The sequence below is a fragment of the Cicer arietinum genome, chromosome 3, assembly GCF_000331145.2.
Source record: "Cicer arietinum cultivar CDC Frontier isolate Library 1 chromosome 3, Cicar.CDCFrontier_v2.0, whole genome shotgun sequence".
NCBI lineage: Eukaryota > Viridiplantae > Streptophyta > Magnoliopsida > Fabales > Fabaceae > Cicer > Cicer arietinum.
Window position 1 is genome coordinate 50410933 of NC_021162.2, and position 15791 is coordinate 50426723.

The 15791-nt window shown below is 34.6% G+C and overlaps 2 protein-coding genes and 8 non-coding genes across 10 annotated transcripts in view; 9 read left to right on the forward strand and 1 right to left on the reverse strand.

Moving 5' to 3' along the window:
- The first annotated feature begins 226 nt into the window (after positions 1-226).
- Positions 227-7284, forward strand: LOC101494432 (uncharacterized). The gene is made up of 2 exons (XM_004491653.4): positions 227-1063; positions 6564-7284. The coding sequence occupies exons 1-2, from the start codon at positions 778-780 to the stop codon at positions 6932-6934; spliced, it is 657 nt and encodes a 218-aa protein (XP_004491710.1). The 5' UTR covers positions 227-777; the 3' UTR covers positions 6935-7284.
- On the forward strand, positions 3031-3190 carry LOC113785892 (U1 spliceosomal RNA). Its single transcript, XR_003472075.1, has one exon. It is a non-coding gene; the product is annotated as a U1 spliceosomal RNA (small nuclear RNA).
- LOC113785888 (U1 spliceosomal RNA) lies at positions 5085-5245 on the forward strand. The gene has a single exon (XR_003472071.1). It is a non-coding gene; the product is annotated as a U1 spliceosomal RNA (small nuclear RNA).
- On the forward strand, positions 6209-6369 carry LOC113785890 (U1 spliceosomal RNA). Its single transcript, XR_003472073.1, has one exon. It is a non-coding gene; the product is annotated as a U1 spliceosomal RNA (small nuclear RNA).
- A 543-nt stretch (positions 7285-7827) lies between the features above and the next one.
- Positions 7828-7988, forward strand: LOC113785889 (U1 spliceosomal RNA). Its single transcript, XR_003472072.1, has one exon. It is a non-coding gene; the product is annotated as a U1 spliceosomal RNA (small nuclear RNA).
- A 1562-nt stretch (positions 7989-9550) lies between these two features.
- LOC113785891 (U1 spliceosomal RNA) lies at positions 9551-9709 on the forward strand. Its single transcript, XR_003472074.1, has one exon. It is a non-coding gene; the product is annotated as a U1 spliceosomal RNA (small nuclear RNA).
- A 1419-nt stretch (positions 9710-11128) lies between these two features.
- On the forward strand, positions 11129-11289 carry LOC113785893 (U1 spliceosomal RNA). Its single transcript, XR_003472076.1, has one exon. It is a non-coding gene; the product is annotated as a U1 spliceosomal RNA (small nuclear RNA).
- Positions 11290-12421: 1132 nt separating this feature from the next.
- LOC113785894 (U1 spliceosomal RNA) lies at positions 12422-12582 on the forward strand. Its single transcript, XR_003472077.1, has one exon. It is a non-coding gene; the product is annotated as a U1 spliceosomal RNA (small nuclear RNA).
- Positions 12583-12933: 351 nt separating this feature from the next.
- TRNAK-UUU (transfer RNA lysine (anticodon UUU)) lies at positions 12934-13006 on the reverse strand. The gene has a single exon. It is a non-coding gene; the product is annotated as a tRNA-Lys (tRNA).
- A 79-nt stretch (positions 13007-13085) lies between these two features.
- LOC101494749 (uncharacterized) overlaps positions 13086-15791 on the forward strand; it is a 6586-nt gene continuing 3880 nt past the window's right edge. Inside the window, exons 1-5 of the mRNA XM_073366165.1 lie at positions 13086-13913; positions 14316-14400; positions 14484-14573; positions 14891-14964; positions 15778-15791. Coding sequence (XP_073222266.1) covers positions 13132-13913; positions 14316-14400; positions 14484-14573; positions 14891-14964; positions 15778-15791 — 1045 coding nt within the window. The 5' untranslated portion in view covers positions 13086-13131. The remainder of the gene's footprint in view (positions 13914-14315; positions 14401-14483; positions 14574-14890; positions 14965-15777) is intronic.

Consider the following 15791-nt stretch of genomic DNA (forward strand, 5'->3'; position numbering starts at 1 on the left):
GAGAAATTAAATTATCATATTACAGTGACTCAAAACACTATTAACCCATAAACTAATAATCCGATACAGTGACTCAAAACACTATTAACCAATATTACAGTGTTACTCTTTGTTTTTCTCAAAGGATCCACTACATCATTTTTCGTACATGTGTAAACGGTGCTATTGACCTGTAGTACTCTCTTTCTTATCAATCTCTCCCCGTTTTTTTTTTCTTCAAAAAAAAAAAAACTAAATTAGACCAAACCCATTTTCCCACACCAACCCTTCTAGTCTCAACTCAAAGACTTTCCCTTAATTTTTCACTTTCAGCACAAGTCCCTCAAAAAAAGGGTTTAACACTTTAACTTTTAAGTCCCTTCTCTCCCAAACTTTCTCTCTCTCTCAGAACATTGGTTCTTCCAAATTAAAATTTTCAGCCTTTCCCTTCAAGCTAATACATTTAATAAATTGTAAAGGTTCAAGCTTTCAAGCTAAATATCGTTTCTTCGTTCTATATTTCATTTGGGTCATTCTGTGCTTGTCCCATTTCAGTGAAATCCTAAAAAGGGTCTCTTTGAGTGTGTTCTGAAGAGGGTTCTTCTTTCTACTAACTTAAATTCAAGACTAGCTTTTGTGTTGAACAATGAATTAGTTTGTGGGGTAGTAGATTTCATTTCTTGGCAAAACTCCATTTGGAAAAAGTAAGGATTTTTAGCTATTTCAGTCCTATTTGGAAAAAGTAAGGATTTTTGGCAGTTTCAGTGAAGTGGGTATTTTTTGTAAGGAAGAAAAAAGATGATTCAGTTGTTGTTCTTGGTGCTTTTTGCTGAGGGTGCTATGGCTTTTCTTTTGTTGGTGAAGATAGGGCCATTAAGGGATCTTGTGATGAAAAGCTTGGATCAACTCAAGATGGGAAAAGGTCCAGCTACAGTTAAAACTATTGCTGGAACAATGTCTGTGATTCTCCTTTCAAGTTTTATGAGTATTGTTAAGATCCAGAACAAAGGTGCTAAGCTTGGTACTATGTCACCTATGGATCAAGTTCTTTGGAGAACTCACTTGCTTGAGGCTTCACTCATTGGTGCGTTGACACTCCTTTTGTCTTTGTCATTTGCATTTTTTTAGTTGTTTTGATGCTTAAACACTTTTTGGTTTTTATTAGTTTTATGGCTCTTATGTTTTTTTTTTGTTGATAATTGAATGTTAGTAGTTAGTATATATGTTAGGGGGAGGGGAAATGTTAGGTGCCACATATTGAATCCTGGACCTCCTGCATACAACTCCATTGATGTTCCTAGCCATATCACCGGGCTACTCCTTCGGGGACTGGCTCTTGCGTTGCTAAGTTAAGTTAATTTTAATGTGTTAGAAAGAAGTGTTGATGTGCTTTTTTTGCTTGACCCTTCTTTGGTTTGAGCTTTAGTAGAAGATGGAAGTCCTTATTTATATGAAGTCTTTAAATTTTACTAGATTTTGATTCACTTTTCTGTCAGTTCTAAACTAAAAGGAAATTACTGTCAATCACTGTGATTATTCTTGAAAGAGAGATTTTAAATTATGGTTGCATTGTGGCCACAATCATGTTGCAGCTGTTTTATTCCGATGTGGGATGAGATTGTGGTGATTTTGTAGCCACATCCAGAAATGTGGTATCACAATTTAAACTGTTTCATAGAAATTACTGTCAATCACTGTGATTATTCTTGAAAGGGAGATTTTAAATTATGGTTGCATTGTGGCCACAATCATGTTGCAGCTGTTTTAGTCCGATGTGGGATAAGATTGTGGTGATTTTGTAGCCACATCCAGAAATGCGGTATCATAATTTAAACTGTTTCATGGAAGATAAAGAAACAATTTGCTAGGGTGTGTTGCAGGCCTCTGGTTTGTTTTTTGTTTTTATCACGCAAACATGTATATATAAGTTGTTTTTGCAATGTTATTGAACTTGTTTTGGAAAACCATATAATCTTTTAAATCTTAATAGAATCTCAAACGTGCCGGTCATTATTAAGTTGCTATTGGAAATGGACATGGTAAAAGTTCCTTTTTTGACTCACTAATTGTAATCAGCATAGTTCATTTTCTTTATTGTTATGAATTTATTACTCGAGTCTTATTTGGTGTCGATGGCATTGCATATGCGTTATACTTGAATAGCAGTTATAGCTCATTTATAAATCTGCCAGCTTTGATGTCCGATTTCCTGATGATTCTGATAAGAAATCTTATATAACATTACATATTTATCTGTTTGAAATGATCATTGGTCATTAATTGGCCCTATTCTTTAACTTCTTTTCTTTGCTTAATGATCGTTTGTTCATTCTAGTTATGTGATTCACGTGAGATGACTACTGAATATTATTACTGCTAGGTCGTATTTAATTTTGTTCGAGTAGAGTTTCTGTAGATGAGTGCCCATTAAAAGCAATGCTGTAAGGCAACATATTTGGGCTGTTGTCATTGCAGCCTCCGGTACTTTTGTTGTGCTGGGGGATGCAACGGAGGAAACTGAAAGGTACCAAGAGAGACTTGTGCTAGTTTACTATAGAAAAAAGATGAAGAATTTAATTCAACCCAAACTTTTTGCACTTTAGGCGACTAGGGGTGGACCACACTTAACACGTAATTTCCAACAGTAGATTTATCTGCCAATTTGATGCGTTTTTTTTGCAACGGTAATTTTGATGCTATGTTTGTGTGTAAAAGATATTAAATTATACAATGTCACCAAAAAAAGATTAAACTATATTTTCTTGTTTTCAAATATAATTTATACTGGAAATATCGCAGAGAAAAGAAAGCCTTAAGCGGAAAGTAATTTTTGTGAAAAATTAACAAATATAAATCTGCGCCGAAGTTAATATTTGAATAAAGAATATGATACGTTAGAAAGTGATGTTTAGCAGCAGAGTTCCCCCACTGAAAAAGCAGCTAGAGTTTATTATGGTATATACTGGTGTAGTTGAGTCCCACATCGTAAGTAGCTGAAAGCTGTTAATAGAAGAAAGGGCATAAAATAACCTTCAATACCAACGTTGCAACATACTTACCTGGACGGGGTCAATGGGCGATCAAGAAGGCCCATGGCCTAGACGAGTGACCTCCATTGCACTTGGGAAGGGTGCTGGCCTAAGGTCCACCCAAGTGGTGGGTCCTCCGTCATAATTTGTGGTAGTGGGGCATGCGTTCGCGCGGCCCCTTCCAAGCCAAGCCAAGACAATGTTTTTAGACAATGTAATGGAGTTACTTATTGTATTCATTTGTCAAAATTTTCATAGCAGCTTTGTACTGTGACTTGCATTGTGGCCACAATCACATTGCAGTTGTTTTAGGCCAATGTGGGATGAAATTGTGGTGATTTTTAGCCACATCCAAAAATGCAGTATCATGATTTAAACTCTTTCATGGAATATAAAGAAACAATTTGCTAGGGTGTGGTGCAGGTCTCTGGTTTTTTCTTTGTTTTTGTCACGCAAACATGTATGTAAGTTGTTATTGCTATGTTATTGAACTTGTTTCAGAAAACCATATAATCTTTTAAATCTAAATAGAAACTAAAACGTATAATCTTTTAAATCTAAATAGAAACTAAAACGTGCTGGTCATTATTAACTTGCTATTGGAAATGAACACATTAAAAGTTCCTTTCCTTTATTTATCTGAATTTATTACTTGATTTCTTGTTTGGTGTTGATGGCATTGCATATGTGTTATAACTCATTTGTAAATCTGCTAGCTTTGATGTCGGTTTTCATGATGATTCTAATAAAAAACAACAGTATAAACAATACATATTTGAAATGGTCATGGCTCATTAATTGACTTTATTCTTTAACTTCTTTACTTATCGATATTTTGTTCATTCTAGATAGGTGATTCATGTTAGAATTTAGATGACTACTTCTGAATATTAATACTGTAAGCTTGTAGTTAATTTTGTTCCGGTAGAACTTCTAGAGATGAGTGCCCACTCTTATAAGCAATGTAGTAAGGAGTGGAGCCGGAGAGCATATAGATTGGGGTTCCTTAGCTTAAAATCCAATATGAAGTAACCCTTTGTCAATCCTGTCATATAGTAATCGACTCCCCTTTCTTTGATATGTGTCAGAAATCAAATAGTTTGCCCCAGTGGCTGGCAAGCATAGTTTGAAACAGGGCATCAAGCTGTGCTTGTGTATTTTGGTGTGGTAACTGAAGCAAACGAGGTGAATGAACTCTACTCTAATGAGCTAAAACCTAGCTCTGTCAAGTTGAATCTAACTGCAACAAGTGTAACCCAATACCACCATCTTCATTCTTTAGTGATTTTGGACCTTGTGATTTCTCAATTTGTCCATCGATTTTGAACTTGTTACGCTCTTTAGGTGCGCTGAGTTGTGAACCTATTTTGTGATTTGTGGATGTTGGAAATTCCGCCTTAATTGTGGTCCCCTTACTCGTCTTGATTGCAACACATTTGGACTGCCTTCATTGCAGCCTCCAACACCTTCGTTGTGCTGGGTAATGCCACAAAGGCAGCCCAAAATTTCCGCATTTAAGGCGACTAGGAGTGGACTGCAATCTACTCCGAACTTCCAATAGGGGATTTATGCTATGTTTGGGGATTCTGGTTTGGTGGTTGCTTATAGAATATTTTGATTTTTGTTATTTTGGTTTTTTTTAGTACTAAATTAGAATGTTGAATATTTATTATACACATGTGTTTAAATTCTACAATCAATGTTTTAAATATTATATTATTACAAAGAAATCCTATATGCCGTATGGAAAAGCAAAAATATATTATTACTAGCTATAAACATGTTTGTGTCTATATAGTTAATTACACATCCAACTCATATGTAGTGTAAGATGCTAAATTATATTATCACCAAAAACAATTTAAATTTCTTTTTCCATTATAGTTTATACTGGAGATATCGCTGGGAAAACAAAGCCTTAAGCTGGAAAGCATTTTTTTGTGAAAAATTAACAAATATAAATATGCCCGGAACTTTACAATATACTCAGGTGTAGTTGAGTCCCACATCGGATGTAGCTGAAAGGTGTTGGCAGAAGAATGGGTATAAAATAACCTTCAATTCCAACGTTGCAAGATACTTACCTGGACGGGGTCAATGGGCGATCAAGAAGGCCCATGGTCTAGGATAGTGACCTCCATTGCACGTAGGAGGGGTGCTACCCTAAGGTCTACCAAAATGGTGGATCCTACGTCATAATTTGTGGTAGTGGGGGCCTGCGTTCGCGCGGCCCCTTCCTATTCTTACATCAAATAATTAAACATAGGATCACTGCTCTAAATATAGAGCATGATCTCGTTAGAGTACTTAGCATTTAATCTCATTCGATAGGTAATAAATGCTGCTATTGTGCATTGTGCGACCATTAAGAAATACTGTTAATGGATAATTAGAGTTGTTTTTGGAAATTTCAGAATTTCTGATTCGAGCTTTTTTTGGTCCTGTGTTTTTCCTTAATCTTAGAATCTTGATAAACTATATAATCTTAGACTGGTTTTACTTTATTGGCTTCCATACCAAGAAGGTTCTGATTCTTGTAGATTTTGAAATATAGACAAATTATTCTAAGACAATAATTGAAAGGATCTGTGTTTGCTGTGTTTCGATGTTTTTTTCCCATGGTAGAACATTTGATTTTTGGTTTGCCATGTGTCTATTAAGTATATTTATTCTATAATTAAGTGTATAATATAAGCTATACAGTTATCAGGATACATATCCAATCTTATCTATTTTTCGCCGACTTAGTTTTATTTGATGCTGTGAGGAGACCATTTCCTTGACTGACACTTAGAGTCTATTAAGTTTAAGAAATGTGTTCTGTTTGGATTTTCTCTTTTCGTTAATAATTACGTAACAGTTCCATCTTGTTATCATTTTGTTTCTTCTAATTCTTGTAAATATTTTGAAATCAAGGTTTAAAACAAAATGAAAACAGAAAACATTTCCTTTTAAAATTAGATAGATCCTATGATTTCCTCAACATAAATTAATATGGATATGTGCTGAAGTTAACGGTACTGAAATAAAGATATGATACGTTTTAAAGTTATGTTTAGCAGCATAGTTTCCCGTCGAAAGCAGCTAGAGTTTGTTATTGTATATATAGGTGTTGTTGAGTTGAGTCCCATATCGTAAGTAGCTGTAAGCTGTTGAGTGAAGAAAGGGCATAAAATAACCTTCAATTTCAACGTTGCAACATACTTACCTGGACGGGGTCAATAGGCGATCAAGAAGGCCTATGGTCTAGGATAGCGACCTCCATTGCACGTAGGAGGGGTGCTACTCTAAGGTCTACCCAAATGGTGGATCCTACGTCATAATTTGTGATAGTAGGGGCCTGTGTTCGCGCGGCCCCTTTCAAGCCAAAATAATGTTTTTTAGATAGTACAACAGAGTTACTTATTCTATTCATTTGTTAAATTTTTTGTATTTGCTTAACATTGAAGATGAACAAGTTGTGAACAATCTACTATGAACTTCCTGGTACTATATAGAATGTATACTTCAAAAGCACACCATTATCTCGAAAAACTAATTAATTTAACCTTGCAGGTTTTACATTATTCCTTGGATTCTTAATCGACCGAATGCACCATTATCTCCAAAAACTTATTAATTTAAGGAGTAACATGGGAGCTTCAAAAGAAGAAGTTGAAAATCTCAAAAAAGAAACCATGGAGTTCAAAGAAAAGGAAGAGAAAGCTTCCAAGGAGATAAAACAGCTGAAGAAAGAACTTTCAACTTTGTCAGAAGGTTTGAAAAAGGCAAAGATGGAATCCGAAGAGAAAGACAAGAGAGTTGAGACCGCCGAATCTCATGTTGCTTCCCTCCAAAAACAAGCTGCAGATTTACTTCTTGAGTACGACCGACTCTTGGAAGATAACCAAAATCTTCAGGCTCAAGCAATGGGACATAAGGGTTGAGGAGATAACCAAAACCTTCAGGCTCAACCAAAATTTTCTTGTGGAAGCGTCCCTAGTTTTGTTCCAGAATCATCTTTAATTAGGAAAAAAATATGAAAAAAGGGTATATTTTGGTCCTTCCTAAAAATGCTAGAGACCAAATTAACTCTTGCTGAAGTTTTTACAAATTTTGCAGTCACCTCAACTTGTTCACCATTTTGTTATTAAATTGTTTCTCAACAATTGGCCATCTGAGTTTTTTTTCTTCCCTCTTTTTTGGTTTGGTTTGGATGGATACATTTTCAGTTCAGAGCTATTGGCAGGACAAATACATGTCATGAATTAGGGAAAAAGTGTGGTGAATTTCGTCGTTATAATTGTGCTTCATGCTGCATTTTCTATTCCCGTCTATGTTTATTTATGATATCTGGACACATTGCCTAGTCACAAGTAATATTCAGTAGTGATGTTTCAACTAAAAATCAAGTTCAGCACAAGTTGGAGTTATTGTCTACAAAGTTTTCTGATGATATTTTGGCCAACATGAAACAAAGACTTTTTAGTGATTGATTCTTGAAGCAAAGACAACAAGCTTCAGAAAATGTGAAAAACTAGTTCTTCAATATGATGTACCAAAGTTAATATTTTCAGCCTACAATCTACAGGCAGATAGAATATGATTAAGAAACCATTTCTGCACCTAGTTATCCATATTTAATCCACATAAAAATTTGAGGGAAAACGCTAGTTTTTGATTCAATTATTACAAAGTGATCTGGAACGTAAAAAAAGCAGCAGCAGTAGAGTAGGCAAATGGAAAATACGTTGCATAGTGCTTGAGTCCCACACCGTAAGAAGGTGAAATGTGTGAGAGAAGAAAGAATATAAAATAATTCCAATATTTACAATACAACATACTTACCTGGATGGGGTCTATGGGTAATCACTAAGGCCCATGGCCTAGGGTGGTGACCTCCATTGCACTCAGGAGGGGTGCTACTCTAAGGTCTACCCAAGTGGTGGAGCCTACATCATAATTTGTGGCAGTGGGGGCTTGCGTTCGCGCAGCCCCTTTTAACTTTAGTTTAAATGTTTAAACTTATATTTATTCCAACCTTAATTAGACTGTTTTTTTATAGTTATGAAAGCATTTTAAGTTTCTTCTATTAAAAACATGATTATGTTGATGTGTGATTAAAATTTGAGACCCTAATATTTGTTATCCTTGTTTCTTATTGAAATGACATTGATATAGCATGCCCATTGATGCACTGTAGATCATCAGACCAATTCCCACACTAGAAGTTGCCATTAAAATGAGTTTGATTTGATGTATTAAAATAGTGTCTATTTTAGTTTAACTATTTAGTTACCATTGAACTGAGGAATTGATTTGCAATTTAGTTTAACAATTTTTTAACACATAATTGAATAATTTTGCGGTCGGAAAAGCCACAATAATAATGAGAGAAATTCCATGTTTTGGGGCTTATGAAATATTTAATCAGATTACATGTTAGAATAAGAAGGAAGCTACCACATTACGTCATATCAAGCAGAATTTCAGCTATATAAGCCCCATTGCTTATGGACTTTTTGAAGTTTTTATTAATAAGAAGGTGATTTTGATGGATAAGGTGTACTTTAGGCATTAGCTTTTTTATTTATAATATATTGTAACTTTTTAGTTTTAGTTTAACTTGAGCTTGCATTTATACTAAAGAAAGAGAGCTTTCAAGAGTAAATAATAGTTGAAGAAGGAACTTTCAATTCTGTCAGAAATTGTGAAAATGATAAAGCTGAAATATGAAGTGAATTAAGATGTACCATTGTATTTACACATTTACATTGTGAATAAAATCATCAAATCAAGTTTTTTATTTATTGAAAAATTGTAAAATTGGGTTTTTATTCATTGATTTATTCTTTAGTCAGTTATTGAATGCAACAAAATTGCCTCATTTCAATTTAAATAGCTTCTCAACCCAAAATCCATTTGATCCCACTAGCACTTGGAATACAATTGCCGGTCAAGTATATGCAATTCAGAATTTTAAGAAATATTTTATATTGTTGACAAAAAAAAAAAAGACATTTTATATTTTTCTGTGCAACAAATAGTTTCCACTAGGCAGGAGAAGGAGAAAAACTTTGATGGCTACCCATAACTTTTTTTGTATTGTTTGTAGGATGAAGGGGACAACTCTCATGAACTTTTTTATTGGCTCAAGTAACTAGGGGGAAATGACTTGTGTAGAAAATCTTGCTAACATTTTTCATGTCAGTGTGCTAAGCTAAATTATATTTTATATCCATTCCTTATCCAACTTAGAGGAAAATAATATTTTACATACTTTATTTGTGCATCAAATTGAAAATAAAATGAAGAGTATGTGCCTCTTAGAAATCCCAAATTTAATAAATCAACACATAATGAATGAAATTATAGGAAGTGATGTAGGGTTGATTTTTATATCAATGGCCCTGGAGAAATAGTTGTTATGCCATACTTACAATGAGTTAATAATCTTCCTTTATAGGAATTTGAAAAGTCTGGTTAAGTCCCACATTGTTAGTAACTGAATGGTATTGACAATGACAAGTGTATAATACAAACCTGATTAGCAACATTGCCCCATACTTACCTGGATGGGGTCAATGGGTGATCATAAAGGCCCATGGCCTAAGATAGCAAACTCCATTGCACTTAGGAGGGGTGCTATCTTAAGGTCTACTCATGTAGTGGAGCCTACATCATAATTTGTTGTAGTGGGGGCTGCGTTCGCGCAGCCCCTTCTGAATTAGTGTAATATTTTTGGTGTTATTTTAACTATGATAATTAATGTGATATTGAATAGTTTGTGACAAATTTTAATCTATTTTTGCATCAGGTTAAATAAAAGTTAGGCAGAAAAAAAAGATATTAATCTTTCTATATAAATAATAACAGCACTAAACCATGATTGGTATACATTTTTTTAAAAGCATGCCATTCTAACTAATATCATTAATCAATACCATGTTCGCTTGCCTCCTAGCAAAAACCCCATTATAGTCTTGGTGGTTGTTTATAATTTGTTTAGACTTATTATACTTAATAATACATTGATGGCCACCATTTCTAAATATTTTCTGCAATATTAGAAGGATCATGGGAAAAATTTGAGAACAAAAGAGAGAAAGCTTCAAAGGATATATAGTATTATAGTAGTAGCTGAAGGAGGAAGTTTCAATTATGTAAAAAAGTGTAAAAATGATGAAGTTTCAAGTTGCAATTTTTTTAACTTGAATATTGCATATTGATTGTTCATACAAAATCTTTAGGATAAATGTATGATAAGAAAAGTTTTGATGCAAAAACATCTTTATTTTGAATAGACAAAAATTTGGTCTGTCCTTTAACTGCAAGTTTGTTCAAAGTAGCTGCTAAAGTTTTTAGTTTTTACAATTTTGTAGTTGTCTTTTGTTTTGTTCACCATTTTGTTATTAGACTGTTGCTTAAAGTAGTTTCCCCCTCTAGTTTATACTTGAATGACTTTTTTTTTGATAAATAGAAATGGATATGTTATTGTTCAAGCATTATGGGTCGCGGTTGAGTTCCATATAAATGTCACAGTTACTGCAAACCTCAAAATATATGTCCAAATCTTCAATAACATAAATATGAATTGTTAATGAAGCAATTGAACTGAGGTAGATTTCAGACTTACCAGAATCTTTAGTGCTGCCTAGGTGTTAACCACTTGTATCTATTACTCTCCATTTGATTTGACAAACACAACTCTTTATATCATTTCTTCACATGTGCTGCAGTAGCATTCAAATAATGTCCTTTGATTTCACCTGTTTCAGCCTGTGCTTTATAAATTGCTTCTGAACAAAATAAGAGACGGTCTCTCCAACGCATAAGTAAAAATAATGTTGTCATGACTCATGAGCAGCTGCACCTATAGCTCGGTGGCAGGTTTTGTGTTATTTTTTTGAGAAGTCTTGACAGGTTTTGCATACATAATTGCATCAGATCGTAAATAAAGTCAAAGAATTATGATGAAATATGGGGCATTTACATATGAAACATATTTAAGTACAAGGTTAATGCATGATATGTGAATTTGTAATGCATTGTGTGTGAATGATAGAGTCCCACATTGTAAACTACTGAATGATATTAGTTGTAGCAAGTGTATAAAGTAAACATGATCAGCAACTTCTTACTCACTTACCTGGATGGGGTCAATGGGTGATCTTGAAGGCCCATGGCCTAGGTTGGTGACCTCCATTGCACTTAGGAGGGGTGCTAGTTTAAGGTCTCCTCAAGTAGGGGATCGTACATCATAATTTGTTGCTGTGGGGGCTTGCGTTCGCGCAGCCCCTTTCAAATACATAAAATCTTGAAGTTTTTTTTTTGGATCGTCAATCTTTTAAGTTTTTGTTATGTAAATGGTAATTAAATTTTTTTTTGTCATGTACCAGAATGTAAGCTACTAAATGGTATCAATTGAAGCAAGTGTATACTACTGTTTTAGAAAGCATTCCAATTATGCAGGTAAGAATATGTGAGGTATCTTGAAACGATAAAAAAACACGATAAAAAAACGAAGTATAAATTAAAAAAGTGAATGTCTTTGTATAGATATAAAAAAACTAATAATGTATTAAAAAAAAGAAATAAAAAAATGAATGTTTCATGAATAGATTAAAAAACCAAAAAGAATTAAAGAAGATTTCGCCGTCTGTGGAATTTTGTAGTTGTCTTTTGTTTTGTTCACCATTTTGTTATTAGACTGTTGCTTAAAGTAGTTTCCCCCTCTAGTTTATACTTGAATGACTTTTTTTTTGATAAATAGAAATGGATATGTTATTGTTCAAGCATTATGGGTCGCGGTTGAGTTCCATATAAATGTCACAGTTACTGCAAACCTCAAAATATATGTCCAAATCTTCAATAACATAAATATGAATTGTTAATGAAGCAATTGAACTGAGGTAGATTTCAGACTTACCAGAATCTTTAGTGCTGCCTAGGTGTTAACCACTTGTATCTATTACTCTCCATTTGATTTGACAAACACAACTCTTTATATCATTTCTTCACATGTGCTGCAGTAGCATTCAAATAATGTCCTTTGATTTCACCTGTTTCAGCCTGTGCTTTATAAATTGCTTCTGAACAAAATAAGAGACGGTCTCTCCAACGCATAAGTAAAAATAATGTTGTCATGACTCATGAGCAGCTGCACCTATAGCTCGGTGGCAGGTTTTGTGTTATTTTTTTGAGAAGTCTTGACAGGTTTTGCATACATAATTGCATCAGATCGTAAATAAAGTCAAAGAATTATGATGAAATATGGGGCATTTACATATGAAACATATTTAAGTACAAGGTTAATGCATGATATGTGAATTTGTAATGCATTGTGTGTGAATGATAGAGTCCCACATTGTAAACTACTGAATGATATTAGTTGTAGCAAGTGTATAAAGTAAACATGATCAGCAACTTCTTACTCACTTACCTGGATGGGGTCAATGGGTGATCTTGAAGGCCCATGGCCTAGGTTGGTGACCTCCATTGCACTTAGGAGGGGTGCTAGTTTAAGGTCTCCTCAAGTAGGGGATCGTACATCATAATTTGTTGCTGTGGGGGCTTGCGTTCGCGCAGCCCCTTTCAAATACATAAAATCTTGAAGTTTTTTTTTTGGATCGTCAATCTTTTAAGTTTTTGTTATGTAAATGGTAATTAAATTTTTTTTTGTCATGTACCAGAATGTAAGCTACTAAATGGTATCAATTGAAGCAAGTGTATACTACTGTTTTAGAAAGCATTCCAATTATGCAGGTAAGAATATGTGAGGTATCTTGAAACGATAAAAAAACACGATAAAAAAACGAAGTATAAATTAAAAAAGTGAATGTCTTTGTATAGATATAAAAAAACTAATAATGTATTAAAAAAAAGAAATAAAAAAATGAATGTTTCATGAATAGATTAAAAAACCAAAAAGAATTAAAGAAGATTTCGCCGTCTGTGGGAATCGAACCCACGACCACATGGTTAAAAGCCATGCGCTCTACCAGCTGAGCTAAGACGGCTATATATTTATATTTTCAATAATACTATCTATATTTAAAATATTTAAAATATTTGCTGCATATCTTACTAAGCTAACTAACTCCAGCGCCACCCACCTATTTGCAGGAACCTGGCAATCGGTGGTATGGCGGAAATCTCAGATTCTCCACCAGACTCAACAAAATCAATGTCAGAAAATATACAAACTCATACGACAGATTCCACTTCAGAATTCGATTCTAAAACCATGCGAAAAACCAAACCCGGTATCAAACGTCTCATCATGAGCGTCACAGTCCTCATCTCTTTCATCCTAGGTTTTCCATTTCTCTGGAAATCCATCGAAATCTACCGTGCTCCTCTCCCATTCGATCAAATTGACTCTTTCTCCTCGATAATCGAGTCGAATCCACTGCTATTCCCGTGTCGCTTTCGTGCTATCTTCGTCGGTTTCAATTTCAGGGTTTCGCAATTCGAAGTTGGAGCGGAAATTAGGAGTAAAATGTCCGAACTAACCCCCGGTGCTTCGCGATGTGGCTGCGACGGCAATTACTCTGTGTCAGCCGATGAAGTCAAGAATGTTGATTTTGAAGGGAAATTGACGGGAAGTGACGAAGAGGCAGATGAATTTGTGAAGAGTGTAGTGAATGTGTATGGTGAAGATAAGACTTATAGTGTTTTGGTTGTGAATGAAGGGGAAGAGGTGAGGACTGTGATTGGTAAGTATAGACATGCATGGATTGTTGGAAAGGTTTCGGAGGAAGAAGCTGTGTTGCGTGTGGCTGAGATTTTTTCTAAGGTGTTTGTTAATGGTGGGAGTGAAGATGGTTCGATTCGCGGCGAGTTTATGCCTGTTGGTTCTGATGGGAGGATCGTTCTTTCTTTCAGTTTGCTTAATGCTGACCCAAGGGATTGGATTTATGATTGGTATATGAATGAATTATTATTAAATGTGATTTTGTTGAAGAGTTTGTTTTGTTTCTATTTTTATTTTGTAAAAGGTGCTGTTTCTCGAAAGTCATTGCTTGTGTAATTGTAATTTGCAAGTTCGAACTAACGAAGTATAGACACTAACATATAGATACTGATAAATTGTCGGTGCTACATTAATTGGGACAAATGGAGTTTGCATATGATTTATAGTTAATGCCGGGAGTTTCCAATTTTAGATGTAGGTGATGGCAGAGATTAATCTTACTGATACTTAACAACAATTTATCAAAGATTCGTCAAACCCTGGTGGCTTTGCTTCTATGTCATGTCTGGTTTGTTAGCTTAGTCATCTTTATGAACAATATGATTTTGAAGTCTGTGACGATCTTTTTGTAGGGATTTTGGTGAAATAGATCACACTTTGTTGCAACCTGTAATTGAGGCTTTGCAACCTATAGCTGATGTCACTGTTGAAAGCCAGGTGAAGTCTCCTAAATGCAAAAGTTGTAAGACTCGTTGTATGCTTTGAATTCAAGTGATTTCATTGTTCCTCTTAATTGTCAGGTTTTGTACCACGTACCAAAGTCTTCATTTTCTTACTGGGATGACAAGCATGGCAGCCACATATTCAGTACCGAGGATCTTCCTTTTTTTGTATGATCTATGCTTTGTGTTGTCATTTAAAATTATAGTTATTTTGATGAATGATGCATCTTTCTACCCAGATCACTTGACATATAGCAAGTTGTCTAGCTTAGAAATGATGTTTTGATCGTTCAGAAGTTTCTTTGTCTTGTGTTATGTATGTTTCTCTCTTACAGTTGATCCAATTTATGTGATTCCTTTATTGTTGTTTATGTGAAATCTGCTCCGCCCTCTTTTTCTTTGCCTTGTCAAATTTCATTTGATGTTTCTTCTAACTGAGATAGTATAATAATATTTACTGACTTGAATGTTTCTATCTTAAACAGGTTAACTCCAATGAGTGGCACTTAGATACTTCAGTTGCAGCTGGTGGGAGATCAAAAGTATTGCAACTTGTGGTGTATATTACTTCAGCTCTCCTAAATTAATTTACTTGTTGACATCTAAAAGCTTAGATTCAATTTACATTTTTTAGCATCGGTTCTATGGCAGAGACAAGTGGTGCAGTTGTGACAATCAGTGTGATCTCTAGATAAAGTAGGTATATAAACTTCAATTCCATTGGTCTGTGTATGTCATGCTATGACTCACCCAATGCATGTTCCACATCCACATCCAACACCATGAGTGTCTGGTGCATGCCCTAGGGTAACTGATTGGGGTCCATTTAAATTTGCGATTTTGCAGGCATGCATCAGGTACCCATGATGATGTTGAGCATGGACCTGATTCCATACAAGGGACATGGAGCTTAAGAGATGCACTTAGAATGTCATACCTTGACATACTCCAGAGCATTGGTGCCTGCAGTATCCAGAGACCACACCGATCATGATAACTGTACCACTATAGTTTGTGTCAGTCTGCAACCACCATCCCCATATTAGGAAGGTGACCGCTTAAAGTTAAAGATTAGGTTTATAAATCTGTTATGTTTGTGAGATAATAGTAGTATTAATGGTCATAGTAGTAGTTTTTCTAAAATAAATTTTTCTCTTGGAAGGCCTAATCCAGCTGCTAATGAATGATACTATGAGTATGAGTAGGACTGTATATTATACGGGTTTTTCTTCTACTGTTGTATAAAACTGACTATGTAACATAAGAAATAATGCATGGTTTCCATGTATGTTATTTTGCTTATCTCATTTATTTTTGTGATTTCACGTTCAACCAAGTGTTAGATTTCAATCTTTTAATTATGTTATGTCAGATATATTCCATCTG

Bases quoted from the DNA above. Each gene is read 5' to 3' on its own strand.
- LOC101494432 (XM_004491653.4), top strand. From the start codon at position 778: ATGATTCAGTTGTTGTTCTTGGTGCTTTTTGCTGAGGGTGCTATGGCT. The intron at 1,064-6,563 runs GTGCGTTGACAC...TTAACCTTGCAG, and splicing joins GCTTGAGGCTTCACTCATTG to GTTTTACATTATTCCTTGGA.